Here is a 24320-nt window from a genome sequence, read left to right as displayed (position 1 = left end):
AGGACCCAAGCTAACTTGTATTTAGCTACTTCATTTATTCTATTTACATAATTATGCAATATAATTATATATGCATATGCATATATACATATATGTAATGGATATGTGTATATACTTAAACATACATATACATATATATGCATGTACACACACATACACACATTTATGTCCCCAATTAGAATGCAAGAATATACTTCTCTTCCTTGTTAGAATATAAGCTCCTTAAGGGCAAGAACTGTTTAATAATTATATTTGTACAATTTACTTGCACTAGCATAACACGTGGCACATAGGTGCTTACTGACTGAGATATACAGAAAATATACTTCAAGGATCTGTGATTTTTTTCATTGTAGGTATTCCCTCACAAGACACATCCCATGGATCATAGCCTTTTTATGATTTAGAGGGTCAAAGAGAGTTACTGTGGTCTCAGAATCCATGCTCCTATAGCCAGTCTAGGTACAGGTTGATTATAGCTTGTGTTTATGTAATGTTTTATAATAATAGCTAGCATTTATATAGTGCTTTGAGGTTTACAGATATTACATCATTTATCCTCACAACAATCCTGAGAGACAGATACTATTATTGTCAGATTTTGTAGATGAGGAAACTGAGGGTCACACAGATAGTCTCTAAAGCCAGACATATGATACCACATCTTAATGACCTTGTTTTAGACTATTTATATTTAGCGGCTGACTAGTAAAGGTAAATCCACTGGTGGGGGTTCATTAGCTATGTTTTAGGAGTTCAGCCCTTCAGATAACCTTGAACTTGGGATAGTTGCTGGATCCAACCTGTGAGTGTAAATTGGGAGGAGAGGGTTTCTCAGAGAGAATAGCATGCTTGCCAAGTTGAATCTCCTGTTTATTTGGACTGCTTGTGTGGCAATATGGTATAGCGGGGGAAAAGCACTGGATTTAAGGAGTGGCTATCATGTCCCACCATTGGAGGACTCTGATAACAATTCCTAATGACATCAGGAAAGGCTTTGTGTAGGGTGTGGTACCTGAGCTTGAGCTTGGGGTTCCAAGAAATGAAGATGAATCGCATGTGGGATAAAGTCTAGAAGTCACTTCTCTCTCACACATAGACTTGGGGTCAGGAGGAGACGCTGATGGCATGATGGCCCAATGCTATCCCCTTTGCCTCATTACTCAATAATGTTTCCTCTGTTCACACCCCACCCTCCTCCCACTCAGCTGTCACACTGATCTTCCAACCAGGGTCATCCTCCTCCCCACTATTCAATAAACTCCAAAGGTTCCCTATTACCTTCAAGATCAAACACAAAATCCTCTATTTGACATTTAAACCCTTCATAAACTGGCCCCTTCCCACCTTTCCAGTCTTCTTATTCCTTCCTTCCTTCCTTCCTTCCTTCCTTCCTTCCTTCCTTCCTTCCTTCCTTCCTTCCTTCCTTCGATTCCATGACACTAACCTCCTGGTTATTGCATATACAAGACATTCAACTTCCCAATTCTGCCTTCTCACTGGCTATTACCCACCCCTGGAATTCCCTTCTTTTTCACTTCCTCCTCCTAGCTTCCAATTGGCTTCCTTCCAATTTGAGCCAAAAGCCTTTCAACACTAGTATCTTCCTTCTGTGATTATCTCCAAATTATCCTGCCTATATCTTGTTTGTACGTAGTTTTTTGCATGTTGTCTCCAACCCTCCCCTCCCTCCCACCAGACTGAGAGCTCCTTGAGCAGAGGAACTGGTTTTGGTTTCTTTGTGTCCTCAAAGCTTAGCACAGGAACTCACACACAGTAAGCACTTAATAGAGGCTTGTTGACTTAACTTGATATACAATGTCTGCCGGGTCGATTCAAAAGTCAGGCTACATTTAAAAAAAAAAAAAGAAATGTATGCAAGAGACAAAGAGAATCCAATTTCAAGGTCAATATTCATAGCTTAAAGTCAAGATCCTATTGGAAAAGTCCTTTTTCTGAAGGACTTGAGTGGAATTCCATATGGCTTTCTGTATGACACAGAGCTGATTTCCTGGTTGCCTGAGAGGGTTACATGAAACCAGCAGCAGGAAGCAAACCAGGAAGCAAACCCTAGAGGATGCAATGTCCATAGCTCCCTGCACCTGAGAAAGGCATGGGGTTCCTGGTTGAGAATATTCTCACACTCCAAAGATCCCAAACACCAGATCCCTCTCCTGGATGGCTCATACCTGACTGTGGTTGGGGAGGGTGGTCTTAAGTCTGCCCAAGGAAGAAGAACCTGTCCTAGCAGCAAGCTGGCTTCTAGTTTGTAGGATTACATGGGAGAGAAAGTATAAGGGCTGGAGAAAGGAGCAAAGTTGGATGTGACCCAAGGCTTTCTCCATGGCCCTCTCCTTTCTCCCTTGGCACTCTTACTCACTCCCATAGCTTCAACTCTATATTCTTAAACAATAATTCCTAATTATATTTCTGTAGGCCTAATCTTTCTCCTGAACTTCAGATGGCATCTACAGACACCACATGTTCTAGGGGCACTTCAGACTTAGCAGACTCATTACCTTTTCCTCTATATTTGTTCCTTCTGACTTGATGACTTTCATCAATTGGACCACCATTCACTCAGTCTACCATGTCTGAAAAGCTTATAGCCAACTGGTTATCAAGTACTGTGGATTTCATCATTGCAATATTTTTCTTCCTCTTTTTAAATTTTTTTAACATTTTAAACTATTTTTTATTTAACTATTTTTAACATTTTGTCTTAATTTTGAGTTCCAAATTCTCTCCCTCCCTCTAGATCCTCCTCCACCCATTGAGAAGGCAAATAATATATCAGCAATATTTTTCATATCAGGACTACCCTAGGATAAGCATCAATCTGTCTCCCTTTCCTTCTCTTCTGATCCATCCATCAGGCTAATCCACATAAATATGGTAATGCCATCCCTGTGCTAAAAAACCATAGTGGGGCCCTATTGCTTAATGAGTCAAATTCAGGTTCATTAAGCAGTCATTCAAATCTCTCCATAATTTGATCCTACTCTACCCTCCTCGTGTCAGCTTATATGATTTCCCTGGTGCATTCTGTGGCTTCAATAATTGAATCACCCTCCAGTCCTAGATGTTTCTGAGACTGATTTGCAATTGCCTTTGCTTGAGACACTTCCTATGTCTGAATGCCTTTCTTCCTCTTCTTGGGCTGTTGAATCTCTACCCATCTTTTAAAACACAATGGATCCACGCAGCATAATTTGATTTTTCCCTCCTAAGTGTGTGTATATATATATATGTGTGTGTGTATGTATGTATATGTATAAACACACATGTGTTTATATTGTCCACACATAGGAGGGAAAAATCAAATTATGTGTATGTATATATGTGTGTGTGTATACATTCGTATATACGTGTAATCACACATATACATATATAATATATTACACACATATATACACATATATATCCCCTCCTACAGCACACTGCGCCTCCCTAACTTACCTGTCGGGTATTCTTGCTCATCACCTGCCCAGGTACAGGTGAGAGCAAGGATGGGGCAGGATTTCCAGTGTTCTTTCCAGGGTCTTGCACATTTCACTGCACAGTGGGTTCTTCACTAAATTGAATTCCCCCAATCAACTGACATCCATTGATCCCTACTGCGTGCAGGGAATTTTAAACGCACAGAGTCTCTTTCTTAATTACTTGATGACTGCCAGCTTCTCTAACTTAACTTCTCTAACTAGCAGGGACGGTAATTCTCCAAATACGCCTCTACCTCGTTGGGGTCCGGGCAAGCCAACAATGAAAAGGCTTAGGATGGGGCTTTACAACTTACTTTCGATTAATTTTTTAACTTGAGTTCAATTTTTTAAAAACTGTAAAGTCTCCCCGTCGGGGAATCGAACCCCGGTCTCCCGCGTGACAGGCGGGGATACTCACCACTATACTAACGAGGACGACGGAAAACTAGGCGCCAATTGATTTCATAACCTGGCTATTCTCGCCCCGCCCACGCTGACTACAAAGGACCAATGAGGGAGAGGCTCTTCTCCCGGCTGCCAATTCAATTCAGCGAAGTCCCAGCGTGACACGTGGGACTCGGTCGGGGGAAAGCGAGATACTGTGAGGGGGTCACTCATGTTGGCGTTCGCCGCCGCCTTCGTCCTGCGGCCTCATACTGAGGGTGGCCTTCCTCGGCCGCCGCCCCAGGCGGACATGTTCCTCTGGGGTGATCCTACGGCTACTGCCCCCGGAGGACATTACCACACCTCCTTCGCCTCCTAAAACCCGAGAACCCTTCCTCGCTCCGCCGCAGGAGAGTCACGGGCCCTCCCAGCCGCAAGGCTCCACGGGACTTGTAGTCTGCCTCCCCGCACTCGGCTCTCTCCGCGGCCCTCCCGGACTTCCTTTCCCGGCGTGCCCCTCCCTCCCCTCCTCGCCCCGCTCCCTCCTGTCCCCGCCCTCCCTCTGCCCGCCGGAGTTAGTGCGGCTCTTGGCATCCCCGCAGCGGCTGGCCATGGCGGAGGCTCCCGACTGGTGCTCCTTGGCCTCGCCGGCCTCCGCGTGCCACATCACGCACCTGCACCTGCGGTGCAGCGTGGACTTCGCCCGGCGGGCGCTGCGGGCCACGGCCCGGCTCACCGTGCGCTCCCAAGAGGACGGCCTGCGCAGCCTGGTACGGTGGGACCCCGGCCCCCGCGGCCCCCGAGACCCCCGGCGCCGGGCCCTTGGGCCGGCACGGACCAGCCCGGGGTAAAATGGGAGGGGAGGACCGGATGGCCCCTGGGGTCCCTTCCTAAGACCCCCCATCTTTGCCTTCATAAGGCCCCCCAATTTATGCGTCATTTCCCTTCTCTCGGCCTCAGTTTCCCCATCTGTAAAACGAATGGCTTGCGACATGTCATTTCCCCACTTAAGGCCTCAGCTTCCCCCGCGTGAAAACCTTGCAGCCCTAGATTTTGGCCGCCTTTACAAGGCACTGTCTTCTCCGGGCCTCAGTTTCCCCACTTGTGAACAAGACGGTGTCCGAGATCCCTCCCAGCCCTAGGTCTGTGATGCTGTGACCCTCTACAAGTCATTGCCTTTCCCTGTCTGTAAGAAGAGCCTCAGGGGGCCCCTCAGCCCCAGACTTGAGCCCCCCCCCCCCCCGATGCCCCGTACATGCGGGCACGGGCACTGTGCCCACATCTCCTCAGCTTCCTCAGCCCCATTTCCCCCTTTTCAAACTCATCCCAGACCTAGGCACCTCCCATCCTCCCAGCTCCTGTCTGAAACTCAGCCTGCCCCTTCCCTCATGGTCCCAGACGTTACCCCCGGGTTCCTTTCCCCAGCCCTCTCCAGCTCCTCTTCCTGGTCAGCCCCCCCAAATCACGATCACCCCAGTCCATCTCCAGACTCAGAGCCCTTCCCCACCTTCTCAGCTTCCATTTCAGTCAAATGAATTTTAGCATCTAACCTTGGGGAGCCCCCTGTGTTCCTCCCTGTCATCATGTCCCTTCACAGCCATGGTAGACACCCAGAACAAGAGCCAGACCCCCCTCCCCGTTGTTCCCTCCACTCTGTCATCAGCCCCTTCTTGCTCCCTGCCTCCCTCCAGGGTGAGCCCCTTCTGTTTTTCTGGGTGTCTCTAGCATGTCTGGTCACCCGAGCCCCCCTTCATCTGTGTCCACCAACTAACTGCCCTTCCTCGGTCTTTCTTGACTCTTGGTGCCTGCCCTGGCACAGCCAACTTTTATAATAGGAATCTCTGGTTCCTCTTGTTCCCTCTGCCTTTCCTTTGTGCCTCTCCTACCCCCATCCCTCCAACACCCAATTTGTGGGCTCTAGGTGTGCTCATAATTAAAGGCCACTTTCTAGTTAAGACTAGCAGGACTTTGAATCATACACTTGCCAGAAAATAAGCATTTGTTGTTTGGTCACATCTGACTCTGTATGAACCCATGGACCACACTTACAATGTTTTCTTGCCAAAGATACTAGAGTGGTTTTTGCCATTTCTTTCTCTGTTGGATTAAGGCCAACAGAGGTAAGTGACTTGCCTAGGGTCACACAGCTATCGAGTGTCTGAAGCCATGTTTGAACTCAGGTCTTCCTGATTCCAGGCTCAACACTATCCACTGGACCATCTGGCTGCCTGTTGAAAAAGGAGCAGGTTTTTAAATGTTCTCAGAGTTTCTGCTTGTTCATAATTAGAAGATACTTTTCATCCAAGGATCTCAAAGACAGAGAATCTTAGAAACTAGAGGCAGATAAAAGGGCCTGTCCCTCACCTGGCCGTGATAGGGTTTTTTGGCACACTATAACATGATCCCCTCAAATCATAGTAAAAAAGAGAATATTCCTGTGCTCTTGACCAGGACAAGATCGGTATATGAGGTTAAAACAAATTAGAGTAGAAAACAGATGAGAATGGTCCCCCAAGTCAACCTCCTTTTCCGTCAGTTTACTGTGGAACAAGCCATTCTATTAGGGTCTCCAGCTAGAACTATTGATCCAGTATCCTTGTTTTAGAGATGAAGAAATCGGTGACCCGAGTGCTAAGTATGAGAGGCCAAGTTTGAACCCAAGTCCAGGAACTTGGTCCACTGAAGAGACCATTCCAGATGGCCTCTGGGCTCTGGCCAGCTCCAGGCCTGTTAATCTAAGTTATGGGAAACGATCCTTGGGCCCCAAGGAGCCCCAGCTATCTGCTGTCACACGTCATTCTCTCAAAGTGCACTTTGTTTCTGATCTATGTACTTTGGTCTCCTCAGAGTAATATATCTTTTGCTAAGGTAGCTGCATGGCATGGGCAGGGCAAAAGCAAATTTGTTTCAATTAGCTTTTTCAAAACTCATTGAGAGAAAGAAAAAACTGCTCATTGATTTATAACCCTTTCATCATTTGAGCTTGCATAGCATGAAGTTAAGGATAAACGAGTCAGCTGTGTATTTTTATGACTGTCTTTTCTTGTTATCTGATTTTAGAAGACAGTCCTCCTGTTACTTGATTAAATATGAACAAAGAACCTAGCCAGTGGGAATGTGGTTAGCAGTGCCTGTGATTTAGATCAAGTGAAAAATAATGTTTTGGGCTGTTTCTAACAGTGGTGGTCTACCACTAGCCAAAGCCTGAAACTTGCACTGATTCTTAGCTTCCGATAATCAAGGATGTTGGCAGTGAAGTTCAGTCTTTTTTAATTTACAAGTTTCAATTGCTTCTCATTCCTGTTACTCAGGGCAGACTTCAGGGATTGTTTCTGAAAAGTTCAGATCTTTTTTTTGAAAATATGATGTAAAAAAAAATCTTTATAAATTATGTTTAATAATTAATCTTCATTGTCTCATCACCTTTCCAGTAATTTCAAATTTGACATTCAGGGTTCTCCTCAATCTGGTACTATCCTACCTCTTCCTCCAGCCTTATCTCTGTGAGCCCTTCACACAGGGTGGAAGGGTCCACCATCTTGGTTCCTCAGTATCTCTCTAACAATCCTTGGGTGCCTTGTATTGTGATTCCTCTATACCTTGGGCCTTCTGTGCCTAGCATGCCTTCTCTACTCAGCATCCTATGTGTCCTCAGAGTTCAATGAAAATGTTAACTTCTTGCCTTCCCAAACTCTGAGGTGGAGAGCAAACATCTACAGATTTTTGCGTGGCAGGGGTGGGGGGTAGCGGGGGTGTTAATTCTCCAATTCATTTATGCAGTATTGGGCACGACAGTTCTGCCAGTAACTTCTTATGCCCTGATCCTACTGTAAGCTCCCTGGGGTCAGAGAGGATAAGTTACCTAGACTTTGTATCTCCCCCCAGCACACAGTCGTGCTGTCTGCATACAAGTCATTGATCAAACATTGTTGAGTTGAATGAAGGGATCTGTGGAAGACCCAAAGTGAGAAGCAGGGTCTCAAGCAAAGAATTTAGAAGGGCATAGTTCAGAGACTGCCTCCAAAACAATTCCAATCTTTATTTGAGAACATATTGTTTAAAAAATCTTTGTAAATTATAGTGTTTAATGATTCATCTTAATTGTCTCCTTCTCACCTTCAAGTAAGCTCAAACTTGGCATTCAGGACCCTCCTCAGTCTGGCACTACCCACCTACCTTCTCCAGCCGTGGCATTTTTATCTTGGCTCTGAAAATACTTAATGAAGATTAATCCTAGCTCATTAGATTTCTTAAAATTAGTATTTAAAACTTCTAAATTTAGGGTCTAAAAGTTTTGCATAGATGTTCTGAAGATAACATTTAATTGTTAGGACTTCCCCTTTTTAAGGACTTCTTCCAGTTTATTGGAAAATATATTTATTAAATCCCTCCCTTATACAGAGAGCATTGTGCTAAATATATCCAAGGGGAAAGAGTTAAAGTGATGGCACACAGCCCCCGGACTGTTCAGCAGGGTAGGAGGGACATAACCCACATGGCTTTGGTGTTTCAACAGTCTGCTATTTTGTAGGGCTGGGATGCAGATGCCAGTCCTTTGTACACTTCAGTATGTGGTCTTTGAGAATTGTTCTGTTCAAAGAATCGTTGCCCCCTACATGCATCCTGGGCCTGAGATTCTTTGGACTGGGACTGGTCCCCTGAATATGCCATCTGACCCCCCTCAATCCAAGCTTGTGCAGCCCAGTAGGACCTCCCAGTGCCTGTACTTGGCCTCACTCTTGAGATGCCCTGACATGCTGTGGTAAGGCATTGGATTAGAATTATGATAGAGGAACATAGGCACACATAATTAGAAGGTAAAACAGACATGGGTGGCTAGGTGATGCAGTGGATAGAGAGTGTGGGGCCTGAAGTCTGGAAGACTCCTCTTCCTAAGTTCAAATTTGACCTAAGACACTAACTAGCTGGGTGACCCTAAGCAAGTCACATTACCCTGTTTGCCTCAGTTTCCCCATCTCTGAAATGATCTGAAGAAGGAAATGGCAAACCATTCCAGTCTCTTTGCCAAGAAAACCCCAAATGGGGCCCCCAAATGGGGCCATGAAGAGTCAGACAAGACTGAAATGACTGAACAACAACAACAAAAAAGGTACAAAGTACCAGGGAAGGTCTGAGGAATGATGGCTTACTTTCTGGGGTACCAGCACTTTATTTAGGAATCATTGTGTTGAAAGTCAGTTGGCCAAATCGAATCCTACCATCTGCCTTTTGTGTGGCCCCACACTCATTCTCAGTGTCCTAAGAATGGAGTCTCCTACTCACAGACTACTTCAATCCGTAGATTCCTAGATGGTTGAATTGTACATATATTCTTCTAGTCATATACATATTCATTCACTAAATATTTCCTGTGTGATCTGAGGTGCTGAGATGAGGAAGAGAAGACCATGGAGGTTCCCATCCTTGTGGAATTTGCAAAACAGTTGGGTAAATGAGAAATAACCTACACAGAATCGTATGGAAGACCAGAATTTTAGTTGTGTATAATAAGTACTATTCAGAACATAACTTAAATGTATGGTTGTAGGATCATACTTTTAGAACTGGAAAGAAACTTAGAGGCTGTATCAAGTACAACCCCATCATCTTACAAATGGAGAAACTAAGGCACAGAAGTGGTTTTTTGTTTGTTTTGTTTTTAAACTTGCCCAGAATCATTTATTTACTAATTATTGGAGGCAAGATTTGCACTTGGATCTTTCTCTTTCTGTCTTACAATAATTTAATATAAGGTAAATGGAGTTACATTTTTTATTATATGGAGCTAATTATAGATCATGAGATTCTCTGGTTTGTAGCCTGTGTAGGCACCTTTAATTCCTATACTTCCTATGACAGTTTTTTTTTTTTTTTTGTTATTGGCTGTGTGCTGCCTACTACAATGGTAAGTGAGACGTGTGCCAGCGACAGTTTATTTGGAAACTTCCAGTCAGGTTTGCAGCCACAAGCTAAGGCTTGATGCCAGGAAGCAGCTCGATGTCAGGAAAACCTGCTTTCATGTCCTGGACCTTGCGACAGCATGCAAGTTACTTAAGTTTTCATTGCCCCAGGCAGCTCCCTAAGACTGCAGCTCTCAGAGTGTGGATCGTTTGGGGTGGCTGCAACCTCAAAATTATTTTCGTGATATTAAGATGGTTTAATTTCTAATGTAGTAAGTGAATCTTGGACTATCACCTAGATAAACAAAAGCTATTTTTTTTTTTGGTAGAGAGGGGAGAGTCTATTCATTTTAAGAGTTTGAAGAGCTTCTGAAACTAGAAAGTTTGAGAACCACTTCTCACTGTACACATTGTTGGAGAGAGGTGGGGCTAGTCCCTAAACACAAGCTTAGGGGAAAAGCATTGAAGTGAAGTTCTAAACTGCATCATCTAGATCAGAGTTGGGGAACCTGTGGCCTCCAGGCTGATCTTAGCCCTAACTCCAACACTGGCCTGGATACTTCAGAATTGCTGATTACCTATGCAGGGTGTCCCAAAAATCTCAGTGCATTTTAAAAGCTATTTAGGCTTTAACAACTTAATGCTATATTGAGCCCATAAATGTGTCCTTCTTTTAACACTTACTGAATGTTACCGTGGGCAAGTCACTTAACCTCTAAGTTCTCTAGACAACTCTTAAGTATCAGAGAAGGTGCTGACCTGCATTGTTAAAGGAAATTCCCTATTCCAGGGAAATCATAGGTCAGCTCTGTAGCTGTGTCTATCTATAGCCAAGCTATAACCAAACCTTTTCCGGAAACTTACATTTAAATATGTTTGAATTTGGGGTCCTACTTGGACTCATTGACCCCCATTCATTTACTCAGCATCTAACTTATAATCAATTAGCTGTAATTCTCATACCACAAATCCAACCTTCAGTTCTTTGGGTACATAAATTAACATTTCTTTTGTTGCTTATGTTTCTTATTCAACTCAGTTTTAAAATATTGATTTTATTCCAGATTTTGGATACAAAGGATCTTAAAATAGAAAAAGTCGTAATTAATGGACAAGAAGTTCAATTCTCTCTGGGTGAAAGACAGAGCTTCAGAGGATCCCCACTGGAAATCACTCTTCCAGTGGCACTGAGCAAGTATGGTTATCACCTTCCATTATAGTTCATAGACAATAGAATCTTAAGGTAATTTTAGGAAAACATAAAAGCTTTTTTTGGCATGGTAATTTTGTTATTGTCTCAGGTTTCTCCCTGTTGGTTTCTGGGTCAAATGGAAATTACTGTACTAAGTGTCTGATTTTTATGATGTGCTAAAGGAAGTGGTATAGATAAACACTTGAATGTAAGCCTTTGAGATAGCTGAGTCACAACAAATGGATAAAGATGGCTTTCAACATAGTTTAGAAATAGTGGAAAGAATTTTAAGAGTGCTCAAATGTTAAAGACAGGGGAGTTTGTTTAAAATAAAATAGTTGGAAGGAATTTCAGGGATCATTTAGTTCAACCCTCACTTTACAGTTGAGGAAACAGTGTCCGGTTGTTCATCTGGTTACTAGAGACAGGATTAGAACCTCAGGTCTCCAGATTTCCAGTTTCAATTCAGTGCCATTTTTGGCTGCTGTTGGGTCCATCCCCCCACAGTTTGTCTGTTTCACTGATAAAAATACACATTTATAATCAAACTACCAGCTGTACTAATTTTCCTGAGTTATAGCTCATACAGCCTCTTACTTCATTAAGAAGACTGAGGCCCCCTGAGCTCCCTCAATTCTCCTCCTTTCCTCAAAACTTTTCCACACCCACTCTCTGCCCTCTTCTAGTTACAGAAAAAGTATCTGTCTCCCTCACACAGTCTGATCTTCCCTGTCTACCCTCAGTCCCATCTCTTCCTGCCTCCCCTAGGACCTAGATTCAACAGTCATTGCCAGAACTGGGCATGATGGTACACATTGCTACATGCCTGCAATCTTGGTTGAGGCTGGCAGATCTCTTGAGCTTAGGAGTGCTGGGCTACAGTGGGCTAATTCAACCAGCTTTATGCACTGTGTTTGGTATTAATATGGTGAATTCCAGTGAACAGGTGCCACCAGTTTGCTAAAGAAGAGGTCAACCGTGCCTATGAATAGCCCCTGCATTTCCAGCCTAAGCAAGATAAATAGAACCAGTCTGTGAGGAGAATCACCCCTTACTGTCTTTATTCATTTTCACAAAATTAATTTTTTTAATGAACAAAAAATAATTTTCGCTCCTCTACTTCCCCTGTCCCTTAAAAGAAAAAAGAAAAACCAAACCCTTATCAGACAAAACCAGTTCCTACATTGGCTGTGTCCAAACACACACACACACGCACGCATATAATATGTGTTTACACACACATATATTATATGCACGTATGTGTGTATATACACACACATATTATATGCATGCGTGTATGTGTGTGTGTGTGTGTGTGTGTGTGTGTGTGTGTGTGTGTGTGTATACACAGGATGTCCTAAAAGTCACAGTGTTGTTTTAAGTTATTAAAACTATTAGCACCTAAAACTGCATTTTTACTTTTGGAATATTCTGGATGTCTCAGTCTGTGTCCTGAGTCCATCGCCTTTTTGTTTGGAGCTGGATGGCCTGCTTCATCGTGGATTCTCTGGACTTATGATTGGTTATGGCATGGATCAGAGTTCTTAAGCCTTTCAGAGTTTCCTGTCCTTACCATGTTGTTATTGTGTAGATGTCTTTCTCCTAATTTTGTTCACCTCCCTCTGCATCAGTTCATATAAGTCTTCATAGGTTTCTCTGAAACCACCCCCTTTGTCATTTCTTGTAGTACAATGGTGTTCCATCACAATCACATACCATAATTTGTTTAATCATTCCCCAGTTGATGGGTTTTCTCTTAGTTTCCTTTGCCTCCAAAGGAAAAAAGCAGCTGTAAATAAATCTCTTTCTCATTTTTATGTCCCTCGAATCTCCTCCCTCTCTGACTCTCAGATGTCCCTAATAACCTCCCTTTGATGGCCAAGTCTGCTGCATTCAACACTGTTGACCACATCCTCTCTGTGTGAATATCTGCTCTTCCCTTGGCTCTAGAGACATGAACCTCACCGTGTTGACGCCTTTGCTTCTGACTGAAGTCACATGGTTTCAGTGACAGTGCTAGGCCTAGAACTCAGGTCTGGAGCCCCTTGTCTAGATAACACTTGGTATGACTGGCTAAGAAAGCATTGGACAGAGAAAATGCTGGAGGCTTGATTCCTGCTTCCTTTCACTGTGCTCATAGCACAGAGCCATATGGAGAGAGGATCCCATCATGTTTGCTTGGGGCCATAAGGAAATTAGGGTTTATTCTTTACCAGAGAGGGGGGTAGAAGAGAATGACCAAATATGATTATTCTTCCAGCTTAGTATTTCCTATGCACAGTACATCCATTTTAGCAGAAACCATAGACCCACCCCCACCCCCCCAGGCTAAGAATCCCTGCTCTTTGCTTTGTTCTATGATTTTTGCACTTGAAAATGGAACTGAAATGTAAAGGAATTCGGAATGTGGGGCTCTGCTAAAGGAGACATCACCTGGAAGCCTCCTTGCTGAAGCTCATGTCCAAAGGACTTGAGAGCAGTTTTGATGGGTCCTTTGGGGGGCTTGTTTTTTGAATGAAGTGGAAGTTTCCAGAAGCTATCCCATTAGCTCAGTATTTGTGCTATCAGTCCCATAGTTCTTTCCCAACACCTTTTAGCTGTGACCACATCCTGCACTCTTCGTCTTCATGTGTTTTATTTCCTGCAGAAAGCAAGAAGTGGTTGTGGAGATTTCCTATGAGACTTCCCCCCAGTCTTCAGCTCTGCAATGGCTCACTCCAGAACAGACATCTGGGAAGAAACACCCCTATCTTTTCAGCCAATGCCAGGTGAGAGGGATCTCAGGATCATTTGTCAGACAGAGTTGTCAGGATGTCAATCAGTCACTCAGCGTTTATTACACTCTTGCTGTGCATCAGTCACTCTGCCAAGTATCAATGACACGAAGAAAAGTAAAAGGCAGACCCTACTCTCCAGGAGCTCAGTCTGATGAAGGAGACAGCACGCAAGGGACTGGGCACCAACAAACTATAGGCAGGGGGAGGCCCTAGAATTGAAGCTTCCTATAGAAAGAAGGGGGGATTTGAGTGGCAGCCAGAAGGCAGAGGTGAGGAGGGAGAGCATGCCAGGCATGGGGCACAGAAGAGAAAGTGCCTGGAGTCTGGAGACTGTGTGTCTTGTGGGAGGAACATCCAAAAGGCCAGTGTTACAGGAGCTCAGCATGCATGTGAGGGGGAAGGGTGAGGGGCAGGCTGGAAAGGTTTCTAAAGACCAAATGGGGTACCTTATATTTGATCCTTGAAGTGTGTTAAGTGGAGGGGTGGCAAAGTCAAGCCCGTGCTTTAGGGAAGTCATTGGGACAGTTGAGTGGCGGGTAAACTGGAGTGAGGAGATTTGGTAGGGAGACTGAGGGGCTAAGGAAGAGTTGTGTTTTTTCTCCTTGGAGGCAGATGACCACCCAAAGGTGCCCCCTTTTAAACAGGGTCTTTTTGCTTCCTCTCTGAAGACCCTTCTAGGTCTCTGCACAGGGGCAGACTGATATTTGGCTTTCCTGGTGGAACCTGGGGCTGTCTCATGGCTCTCCTGAGAGGTGCTAGGGAGTCAGAATTCCTCTCCACCCTCTCCCACAAAATGCTGATCTACAAACATGAGATTGTGGAGTCCAGTAACAGTTTCCATTGATTACTAATACAAGGATAAAGTCAAAGTTCTACCAAACCTTTAGACCTTGAAGGAAGCATTAAACCAGATGAATGTGAGAAGGAAGGGTCCATTTTTAATAAGACACAATATTAATGAAGATGTTAGGATTGGGGAAGAGGGGACTCAGCACTACTTCACTTGCCACCCTAAGGTTGACCCCAGCACTGAAAACTTTTGAAGCTATGGTCAGGCAAGCAATCGCTCAGCTTTTAAGTACTTACTGTGTGCCAAGTGAAAGACAGTCCCTGTTCTTGAGGAGCCCACATCCTATAGGGTAGACAACATGCAGACAAGCACATATAGACCAAATACATGCAGGGAAAACAGAAACTGGTCGACAGAGGGAAGGCTCTTGTTCCTTCAGCAGAACTGTGAAAGTCTTCCCATGTATTAAAATGGGAAACAGAGGTTCCATTTCCATTCATGGACACACTGTGTCTTGGTAATTCATCAAAATCCCAAGTTGCTATGAAACACATCTTTAGTTTAAACAGTTCAGCTCAGAGGTCTTGTGGTCTAAGGTCCTGGTAACTAAGTCTCTTCTTTCCCTTCCTGTGCCCCAGGCCATCCACTGCAGAGCGATTCTCCCCTGCCAGGATACTCCCTCCGTGAAGCTGACCTACAGTGCTGAGGTAGGGGATCTTGCTTTCTGAGGATGTATGAGCTGTCCCTCTGGTTGTGGTTGGGACTAGATCATTGAGTGAAGATTTATAGCTAAAGAAGGGTTTGCCTCATTCCATTCGGGCGAAGGGCTGTGAACAGACTTTGGCCTTCGCTTGGGGGTCAGTGTCCAGCACTGAATACAAAAGGAAAAGACTGTTCTGAATCAACTTTTATACCCTTGAACCTGTTAAAAACTTCCAAGTGGGGAAAGCTTTTAAAAATGGTTAAAACTTAAAGCAACTACATTTTCAAGGTTAAATGTGTCTGGAGGTTCAGTTGCTACATCTGTGGAGGTATAGAGATGTCAGAGAATCTGTGCAGTTGTCTTTAGTACTGGAGGTTACAGACTTTCTAGATCGCAGGTAACAGCATCACAAAAAAGACAAGCATTTCTGACTTAGACCAGTTCTTCCAGCACTCTCCCGAAATTAGGAATCAAACCAGCTTTATTTGCCAAATAAATGCGTCTTGTGAGAGCCCTCTTGGGTATCTGATCTTAACACAAGCAATGTAGTGGAGAGTGCACAGTCCCGGAGGTCAGGAGGCCAGCATTCCTGGCCTTTTACCACCTTCCTGGGCCTCGCTTGCCTTGTTTGAACCACAGAACTAAAGCTTGTGCTGGGCCTCCATCAGGGATTCCCTGCTCTCTTGGTTTCAAACCTAGTTGAGGCCCATGGTCTCCAGCTCAGAGATCCTGAAAGTCTAATATGTATTGGAGTAATTCACTTGCTTGGGCATGTAGTGAACCTTCAGGGCTAAGAACTAATTCTGGGGTTTGCCGAAAATTCAGCCCCAGGGATTTTGGTGCTAGAGCATGTCAGATGGCCAGATGGCCCATAACTTTTCCTCTGGAGGAAACGGCATTCAGAACATCTTGCCATCTTTTTCATAAATGTGGGCAGAGATGACGTCTCAGCTATCTGCAGGCTATTTTACCATTTATAATTTTTACTGTTAGAAAGTTCTAATGTCTAGAATTTCAATTTTGTATTAGCAGTATATACTTTTTAAAATACAATCATTAGTGATGCATGCCTTATCCTCAGATGTGCCCCTAAGAAATAGTTTGGGGGCTAAAGGCATATTGTCTATTTCACTTTTGTTTATAAAGCAATAACAGATGGGCATTTGGGGTACAGAGGCCTTGCAGGGGGATGGTCTTTGTCAAAGCACGGACCACATCGAGGTGCCCGTGTATGCACTGGTCCAGATTGCTGACTGCTGCCCATTTCGTGTGCTGAGTATGTGGCTAAAGAAGAAAGGAAAGGAGAAGAGGGAGACTGTTGAATATATGTATGCTAAATAATTGTGGGTTGAGCTTTGTTTGTAATGGGCAGCTCGCCTTTTTTTCTGATTAGGTATCTGTTCCCAATGAACTGGTGGCTCTTATGAGTGCTGTACGGGATGGAGAAGCCCCTGATCCTGCAGACTCCAGTAGGAAAATCTATCAGTTCGTACAGAAAGTAAGCTCCTCATCCAGACTCTGTGTTGGCAAGGAATTGCTCTTTCTTTTTCTTTGATTTGAATCTAAAATGAGGATGTTTTTCTTTCCTATTTTCTTTTGAAATTTGTATTTTTGATCTTCAGAGACCAAAGCTTAGATTACCAAGATATAGATGGTGGTTGTGGGCATCATGCTGCCCACATCTGATAAAGTCAGCTATTCATTGTTCATTTGGGAAGTGAGAAAATGTCGAAACAGTGAAATTGCTTTTTCTTTTAAGAGATTTTACCAAAGGTAGTAGGAATTTCCCTTTGTCCTTTTACAATAAAGTATTAGAATGTTAATTTGTATAACACTAAATTTATTACCAGGTTCATTTCTTTCACATAAAATATATTTCACCTTTAGTGGAATACTTAGATTTTATATTTCAGTAACAATACCTTTTTTCATATAAGAGAAGGGAAGTGTTAGAAAGTTATTGTGTGTGATTATGTATTAAAATTACAGATCTCTTCCTATGTTTCCTTCTGTCCATATGCTCTCTTATTCTTACTTGCCAACTGTAACTCTGCTAACCTCAGAGGGTAGCTCTGAATGGATGACCCTGTGACCCCTGCTTTTTTGAGGGGCCTCTGCTTCCTCATCCCAAAAAGGAAGGAACTGGACTAAGTGATCTCAGAGAGTGGGGTGGGAAGACATTTCATTTTCAGCTGTAAAATTCTGACTCCAGTATTTAATGATAGGTAAGATGGTAAGGGGGTGTGAACTCTGCTTGGAGGGAAAACCATGTTAAGTGAGAAATGAGAATAGAGGTTCTCTATATAGAAATATCCATCCATATTCTAGTGGAAACAGGGTGTCTTAAAAATCTGGGTGTGGTTTTATGCTTTCACAATTTCGAACTATACCAGGACTTTTTGGAGGGGGGAAGGAAAGAGAGAGAGAGAGAGAGAGTGTGTGTGTGTGTGTGTGTGTGTGTGTGTGAATTTGTTTTCACATTGAAGACAAATATAAACTTGTAAATAAAGCTGAAGCAAAGTATACACCTTAATGGCAGTTTAGTAAAATGGCACAAAAGAATGACTGCAGATTGATTAAGCACTTTCCTTGTGTCTACTCTGTGTGTTAATCCCTGAGGATCTAAGTATAAAAGCAAAGCATCCCCTGCTCATATTGAGCTCACATTCTAAAGGGGGAGGTGATGCAGGAATGAATGGATGGATGAATGAAAAGCATTTTTTTCCCAATTTATTAATTTATTTTTCGTTTTCAATATTCACTTCCATAAGTTTTAAATTTTTTCCTCCTCCCTCCCCATTCGTGTAATGTGATATGGGCTCTACACATGCGTTCCTATTAAACACATTTTCACATTAGTTATGTTGCATAGAAGAATTATAACGAATGGGAGAAATCAAGAGAAAGAAAAAACAGAACAGAAAAGAAAATACTCTGCTTCACTCTGCATTCTGACTCCATAGTTCTTTCTCTGCACGTGGATGGCATTTCCCATCACGAGTCCTTTGGAATTGTTTTAGGTCCTTGCGTTGCTGTGAAGGGCTAAGTCTATCAAAATCAGTTCTTGTACACTGTGGCTCTTACTGTGTACAGTGTTCTCCTGGTTCTGCTCACTTCACTCTGCATCAGTTCACATAAGTTCTTCCAGGCCTCTCTGAAGTCTTCCTGTTCATCATTTCTTATAGCACAATAGTATTCCATTACATTCACGTACCACAACTTGTTCAGCCATTCCCCAAATGATGGGCATCCCCTCAATTTCCAATTCTTTGCCACCACAAAAAAGAACTGCTATAAATATTTTTTTACACATGGGTCTTTCCCCATGGAATTTTTAAGATCTCTTGGGGATACAGTCCTAGAAGCAATATCGCTGGGTCAAAGGGTATGCACATTTTTGTAGCCCTTTGGGCATAGTTCCAAATTGCTCTCCAGAATGGTTAGATGGGCTCACAGCTCCACCAGCTCCCCCACACCTCATGCAACGTTTATCATCTTCCTGTTTTGTCATGTTAGCCAATCTGATAGGTGTGATGTAGTTTGATTTGTATTTCTAATCAATAGTGATTTAGAGCATTTAATGAAAAGCATTTATTAAACACCGTGTATACCAGGCTCTATACTAAATACTGGGAATACAAGCACAAGCCAGAAAGACATTACCTGTCCTCAAGAAGCTTCCATTCTGAAAGGGGAAGACAGTGCATGGATAAAGTTGGAGTTGGAAAGGAAGGGGCAAGCAGGGGGAGGAAGCCTAGTGGGCAGGTCTGTGGTTTGGGAATGGTCAGAACTTAGTCTATGTATGAGAAGGGGAGAGAGCTCTCCCAGTCACAAAGGAACGTTCCTCAAAGGTCCAGGGACAAGGCGCACAGTGACGCATCACAGTCAGCACAAACTCCCAGATGCTTTGGAGCATTTGTTCAAAGCAAGCACAGCTCTGTACTCTAACCTTACCAGGGTAGCTGCACCAGCCCTGTCCAATGTATTTGGCCAGAGATTTGTGGCTGTTCGTGTTATCTTGGCTTACTCAGAGGCAGCATGGCATAGTAGAGAGTGAACCAGCTCCTCTGTCCATTCCAGGGAAACTTTTGTTCAAGTCTTGCTGCCGATACTGTGATCTTGCGCAGGTCGCCCCTCTCGGTTTGCTGGATGGCTGTCTAAAACTGTCAAGTAATGCGGCATCTGGGTGGTGCAGTGGAGAGAGTGCTGAACTGGGAGTCAGGAAGACCTCAGCTCAAATCCTGGGTCACACACTTAGTGATTGTGTGATCCTGGGCAAGTCATTTAACAGCCATCTGCCTCAGTTTCTTGAGGACAAATAATGATAATAAATATGATTATTTATCCTAATAAATAATAAGGATAATAATAGTACCCACATCCTAGGGTTGTTAAGAGTTTCAGATAAGATTCAGCCAGTTCCCAGTTAGCGTGGATGCTGAATTTCCTCAAGGGGTGAAATTTGAATTCTCACTCCATATTTCCATTAGAACCCAGTTACCTTATTTTATGACTGTAATCTCACACAGTGAAAATTAGGAGCATGTACCCACTTCAGTATATTCATTATTTGCACTAATTAGAATTGAGCTATAATATACATAAAGTACCTTGCAAACCTTAAAGCATTATTAATTAGTACTTTTCTTAATCTTAGAATAGGTGACAACCTGCATGGGTAGAGGGAGTGTCCCTATCTGGGAGTCCTCTGCACCAGAGCAAGCCCAGGTCCAGCCTAGGCCCTTTCCCTTTGGTTTCCCGATTGTCCTTGGTCTGTACATTATTCTCACCGGATCATTTGCTAACTCCTCCTTTCTTTGAAGTCTTTGTATTTGCTGTGACCTGTACTCCATTGGGTCTGTGATCTCATCAATGTGCGGACTCTGTTCTCACGTGCAGATTGCAGCTCATTCTTTCCTGCTTATGCTGTGAGACTTTTATCCATCTCATCCTACAGAGCAAATACAGGAGGCCAAACAGCGTGTTGGGGCCATCCTTAAGAACTTTTATCATTGAATGGAGACCAGTTAATATTCTTACATAGCATTCTATTTATTATATACCAAGAAAGCTTTGGGAGTGCCAGTAGACAGAAAAGTATAAGCCTGTTTATGAACAGATCCAAAATTAATGTTTGTATTTAGAATACCCTTTCCTTTTAAGCTGTGGTTCTGGGGCCATGAATTTCCTTAAATCTTTTGTCCTGCTACTTCTGCTTTGACCAGGAAAGAGAGCCCAGAATTTCCACATTGGAAAGTGCCTCAGAAACTTCTAAGCCAGGCAATCCTTCAAGCATGCATTTCTCTATACCGTACATTTCTGAAAAATGGTCACTCAACTTTTCCTTAGGGTAGCTTGTTTTGAACAAACAAAGCATTTGGGGCCTTGTGCTGACTGTGATGCATCATGGTATACCTTGTCCCTGCACCCTTGGGGCCCCTGGGTCTTTGAGGAACATTCCTGTGTGACTGGAAGAGCTCTCCCCTTCTCATACTCAGAACCATGTCACCAGACCAAGCTCTGACCACTTCCTAACCACAGGCCTGCCCACTGGGCTTCTGTCCCCTTTTCGCCCCACCCTGCTTCCCCCTACCTTTCCAACTCTAACTTCATTCACAATACTCTCCTTCCTGAGTTCAGATCTGGCCTCAAGACGTTTATTGGCTGTGTGACTCTGGGCAAGTCACCTAAATTAGCCTTGTCTGCCTTAGTCTCTTCATCTGTAAAATAATCTGGAGAAGGAAATGGCAAACCCAGTATTTTAGCCAAGAAAACCCCAAATGGGGTCATGGAGAGTCCAATATGACTGAAAACGACTTAACAATCACCTCTCTAATCACCCTTCTAATGATGGCAACTTCTTTACCCTTTCGGGTAGCCATTGTTTTCAGATTGCTTCTGTTGTTGGGAGGGTTATGTTGAACCAAAGGCCTGGTCCCTGCCATAGCTGCAGTAAATCCCTGATCTGGATTTATCTCTGAGCGCAGTGTGTTAGGAGGGGCATTGTCAAACTAGGGCACTTCCAGAGGAGTGGAAGCTGGATTGGTCATAGCATTGGAGACTATCGCACATAAGGCGTAGTTGAAGGAAGAAACGGCATTGATCCAGAGGAGGGGAGACTTAAGGGGGCAGGATAGCTTTCTTCAGGTCTTGAAAGGATCAGAGGTGGTGAAGGAGTTAGACAGTTCTCCTGGGGAGAGCTACATAGAGGGGTTGGAAGCTTCAGGTTTTAACTGGGCTGAAGGCAGAAAGTTGCTAATAATGAGAGCTGTCCCAAGTGGACTGGGCTCCTTTGGGAGAACAAGAATTCCCCTCCATGGGAGGTCTTCCCATGGACTCTGGATGAGCCCCTCATCCTTTCTTCAGTTAGGGCTTGGACTTGATGACCTCTTTGGTGTTTCCCAGCCCTGAAGTTCTGTAATTCATATTGTGGAGTCACATGTACTAGGCACAAACAGTTTCCATGTCAAGTGTGTTTCTAAATGTATCACACCAGAAGTCCTGTCTTATAAAAACCCTCTAAGTAAAGAATGGATTTATATGTGGGGTTTTTCCCCTGATGTACCTCTAGCTAACATAAAACGACATTTTGTAAAACCAGGAGTGCTGGAGCAGGAAGTAGGAAGTGGGTTGGCTGCTTTTGGCATTCTGGAAACATTTTTTTTCCTGTGATAATTAGTAATAAAACAACTGAGACCAAGTACCTGCTACTTTTGGAGGTGACATTCTAATCAGACAAATAAAAAATCTGAAATAGTCTTTTGTCTTTGAGAGGTATTTACAGTATGTTGTCACCATTATCCCCAGTGACATAGATTGCACAGTGATGCCGAGATGAGTTCATGAGCCAAAGTCAGAAGCCTTCCTTCCTCAGGTAACTAAAGAGAGGAACCATCTCGAAATGGGCTTTGTCAAGAGTTGGAGCAGTGTGGTCCCTCAGAGGGTGAACTTGTTGTGCCAGGCAGGTATAAGGCCTTGCTCTGTGTTCTCCTAGGAAGAACCTATGTCCATAGGCTCTCACACTGCTGGATTTTGGACTGTAATGCGAATGTTTGGCTTTTTGCCTCCCCAGGTTCCAATACCATGTTATCTGATCGCTCTTGTCGTTGGGGCCTTAGAAAGCAGGTGAGTGTTTTTGTACTTGGCTTGACATGAATGGGAAGGTCAGACTTGGGGCGGCAAGGTGAATTAGTCCCCTGAACTTTTGGTGGGTATTAATTATTAGTGGCTTGTTCACTTATTCCTTGAAATACACACTGCCCTTTGGAGAAGATCCTAAAAATCATCTTGAATATGAAATGCAGACTTAGATTGACCGAGTATTGCAGTCTGACTGTCGCCCTGCTTCTTTGCTTGTGCTAACTAGCCCTCTCTTTCACAATTTTTCCAATCTCATTTTTAAGAATAAATTCTTATTTGTGTCTTTTATTTTTTGCATCACCAGAATTCCCCCCAGTATCCCTCTGTCTCTCACCTCCCAGAGAGCCATCTCTGGAACAAATTTTTTTAAAGAAAGGTAAAGAGGGAGAGGAGGAAAAACTCAACAAAACTGATATACCATTGAAAAAGTGCAAGTGTGCAGTGTGTGCAGTGTCCCAGTGGGCCTGCCCCTTCTGTCAGAGAGTAGGATGGGGGCATTCCTGATCTCTGCCAGTAACAAACCCATCCCCTTATGCTCAGTGATACCAGAGTAGAGATCTGCAGTGGCGGGGTGGGGAGCAGACTTAGTAGAGCAAAATAAAAAGCAATTTTTTTTTTGGTTTTATTCTTAGCATGATCGTTTTAATGAGAGCTTACCTGAAGAGGATACTTAATCATTTATTTGCCACTCAAGGAGACACTTAGTTGTCAGTAATAACAGCTCTTTAAAGTTTGCCAAGTGGTTGACCCTGTTTACCCCTTCATGTCTCATTGGTGTGGCTTCCAGGAGGTGTGGAGAATTCACTTTCCTGAATTCTGTTCCTGTCTATTAGTGGCTCAACTAAAATTCTGTTTTTCTAGATAGAACAGGGGTCCTTAACTTCTCCTATACTGGATCCTTTTGGCAGATTCTGGTGAATCCTGTGGATGGATCTGTTCTCAGAATCAGGTTTTTAAGTGCATCAAATAAAATATATAGGATTACAAAGGAAACCAATTGTAGTGAAATATAGCTATTGAATTTTTTTTTCAAGTTCACAGACCCCAGGTTAGGAGACTTACTTTTAGAGGCAGGTGGGTGGTGCAGTGGACACAGCACTGGCCCTGAAATCAGGAGGGCCAGGGTTCAAATCCAGCCTCAGACACTTGCTAACCTTGTGTCCCTGGGCAAGTCACTTAATCCCCATTGCCTCCAAAGGAAAAAGAAGAAGCAGTTTACTCCTAGCTAGCTGCCTACCTGGATTGGGAGGGAAAAGAATGTGCCTCCACTCCTCTGGGATCCTTCCTCGGGATCCACAGAATCCTAGGGAGAGCACCTATGTCTCCTTCCTCTTCTGTGCCAGGTCAGGCCTCCCTTTAGAACAGTGAACCAATAATTGTGAAGAACATTAGCTTTGTGTGGAGGACCCATTTCTTCATTTCTTTCCCGTTCAATCCTTCTTCCCGATTGCAGAATAGGGGACTTGATCAAAAGATATGTTTGAATTGTAAAAATTTATATTATACAGAAAGATTGGCCCAAGAACATTGGTGTGGTCTGAGAAGGAACAGGTGGAAAAGTCTGCTTTGGAATTTTCTGAGGTTGGTGACTGATTTCTTGCTTTTAATTGTTGTGGTTAATTTTAAGTTATTTTCATGGTCAATAGTATTATGTAAACATATCTTATTTCCTTAAACAAAATGTTATCATCTTTTGTTTTTATGTATCTATATTTCCTAATGTATCCCTCCTCATTGCCCCTTCCAGAGACATCCTTTAGCAAGGAATAAAAAGGAGGGGGAAAAATTCAGCAAAATGAACCAACATGTTGAAAAAACCTGGCATTTTATAGTGTCCCACACCCATAGTCCCTCACCTCTGCAGAGAAGTTGGGGGAGGTGAATATTAGGTAGTTGTTACGTGTAATATTAAGCAGGAGCCTTTACTAAAAGCAATCTGAATTCCTTTCTCC

The 24320-nt window shown here is 43.5% G+C and overlaps 1 protein-coding gene and 1 non-coding gene across 2 annotated transcripts in view; one reads left to right on the top strand and one right to left on the bottom strand.

The window, feature by feature from the left end:
- Window positions 1-3845: 3845 nt before the first annotated feature.
- Window positions 3846-3917, bottom strand: TRNAD-GUC (transfer RNA aspartic acid (anticodon GUC)). The gene has a single exon. It is a non-coding gene; the product is annotated as a tRNA-Asp (tRNA).
- A 480-nt stretch (window positions 3918-4397) lies between these two features.
- LTA4H (leukotriene A4 hydrolase) overlaps window positions 4398-24320 on the top strand; it is a 36649-nt gene continuing 16726 nt past the window's right edge. Inside the window, exons 1-7 of the mRNA XM_072655632.1 lie at window positions 4398-4636; window positions 10831-10961; window positions 13606-13726; window positions 15164-15232; window positions 16622-16726; window positions 22301-22353; window positions 23877-23949. Of these exons, the coding sequence (XP_072511733.1) occupies window positions 4478-4636; window positions 10831-10961; window positions 13606-13726; window positions 15164-15232; window positions 16622-16726; window positions 22301-22353; window positions 23877-23949 (711 nt within the window). The 5' untranslated portion in view covers window positions 4398-4477. The remainder of the gene's footprint in view (window positions 4637-10830; window positions 10962-13605; window positions 13727-15163; window positions 15233-16621; window positions 16727-22300; window positions 22354-23876; window positions 23950-24320) is intronic.

The sequence above is a fragment of the Notamacropus eugenii genome, chromosome 3 (genome assembly GCF_028372415.1).
Source record: "Notamacropus eugenii isolate mMacEug1 chromosome 3, mMacEug1.pri_v2, whole genome shotgun sequence".
NCBI lineage: Eukaryota > Metazoa > Chordata > Mammalia > Diprotodontia > Macropodidae > Notamacropus > Notamacropus eugenii.
This window is presented reverse-complemented; position numbering and strand designations above follow the sequence as displayed.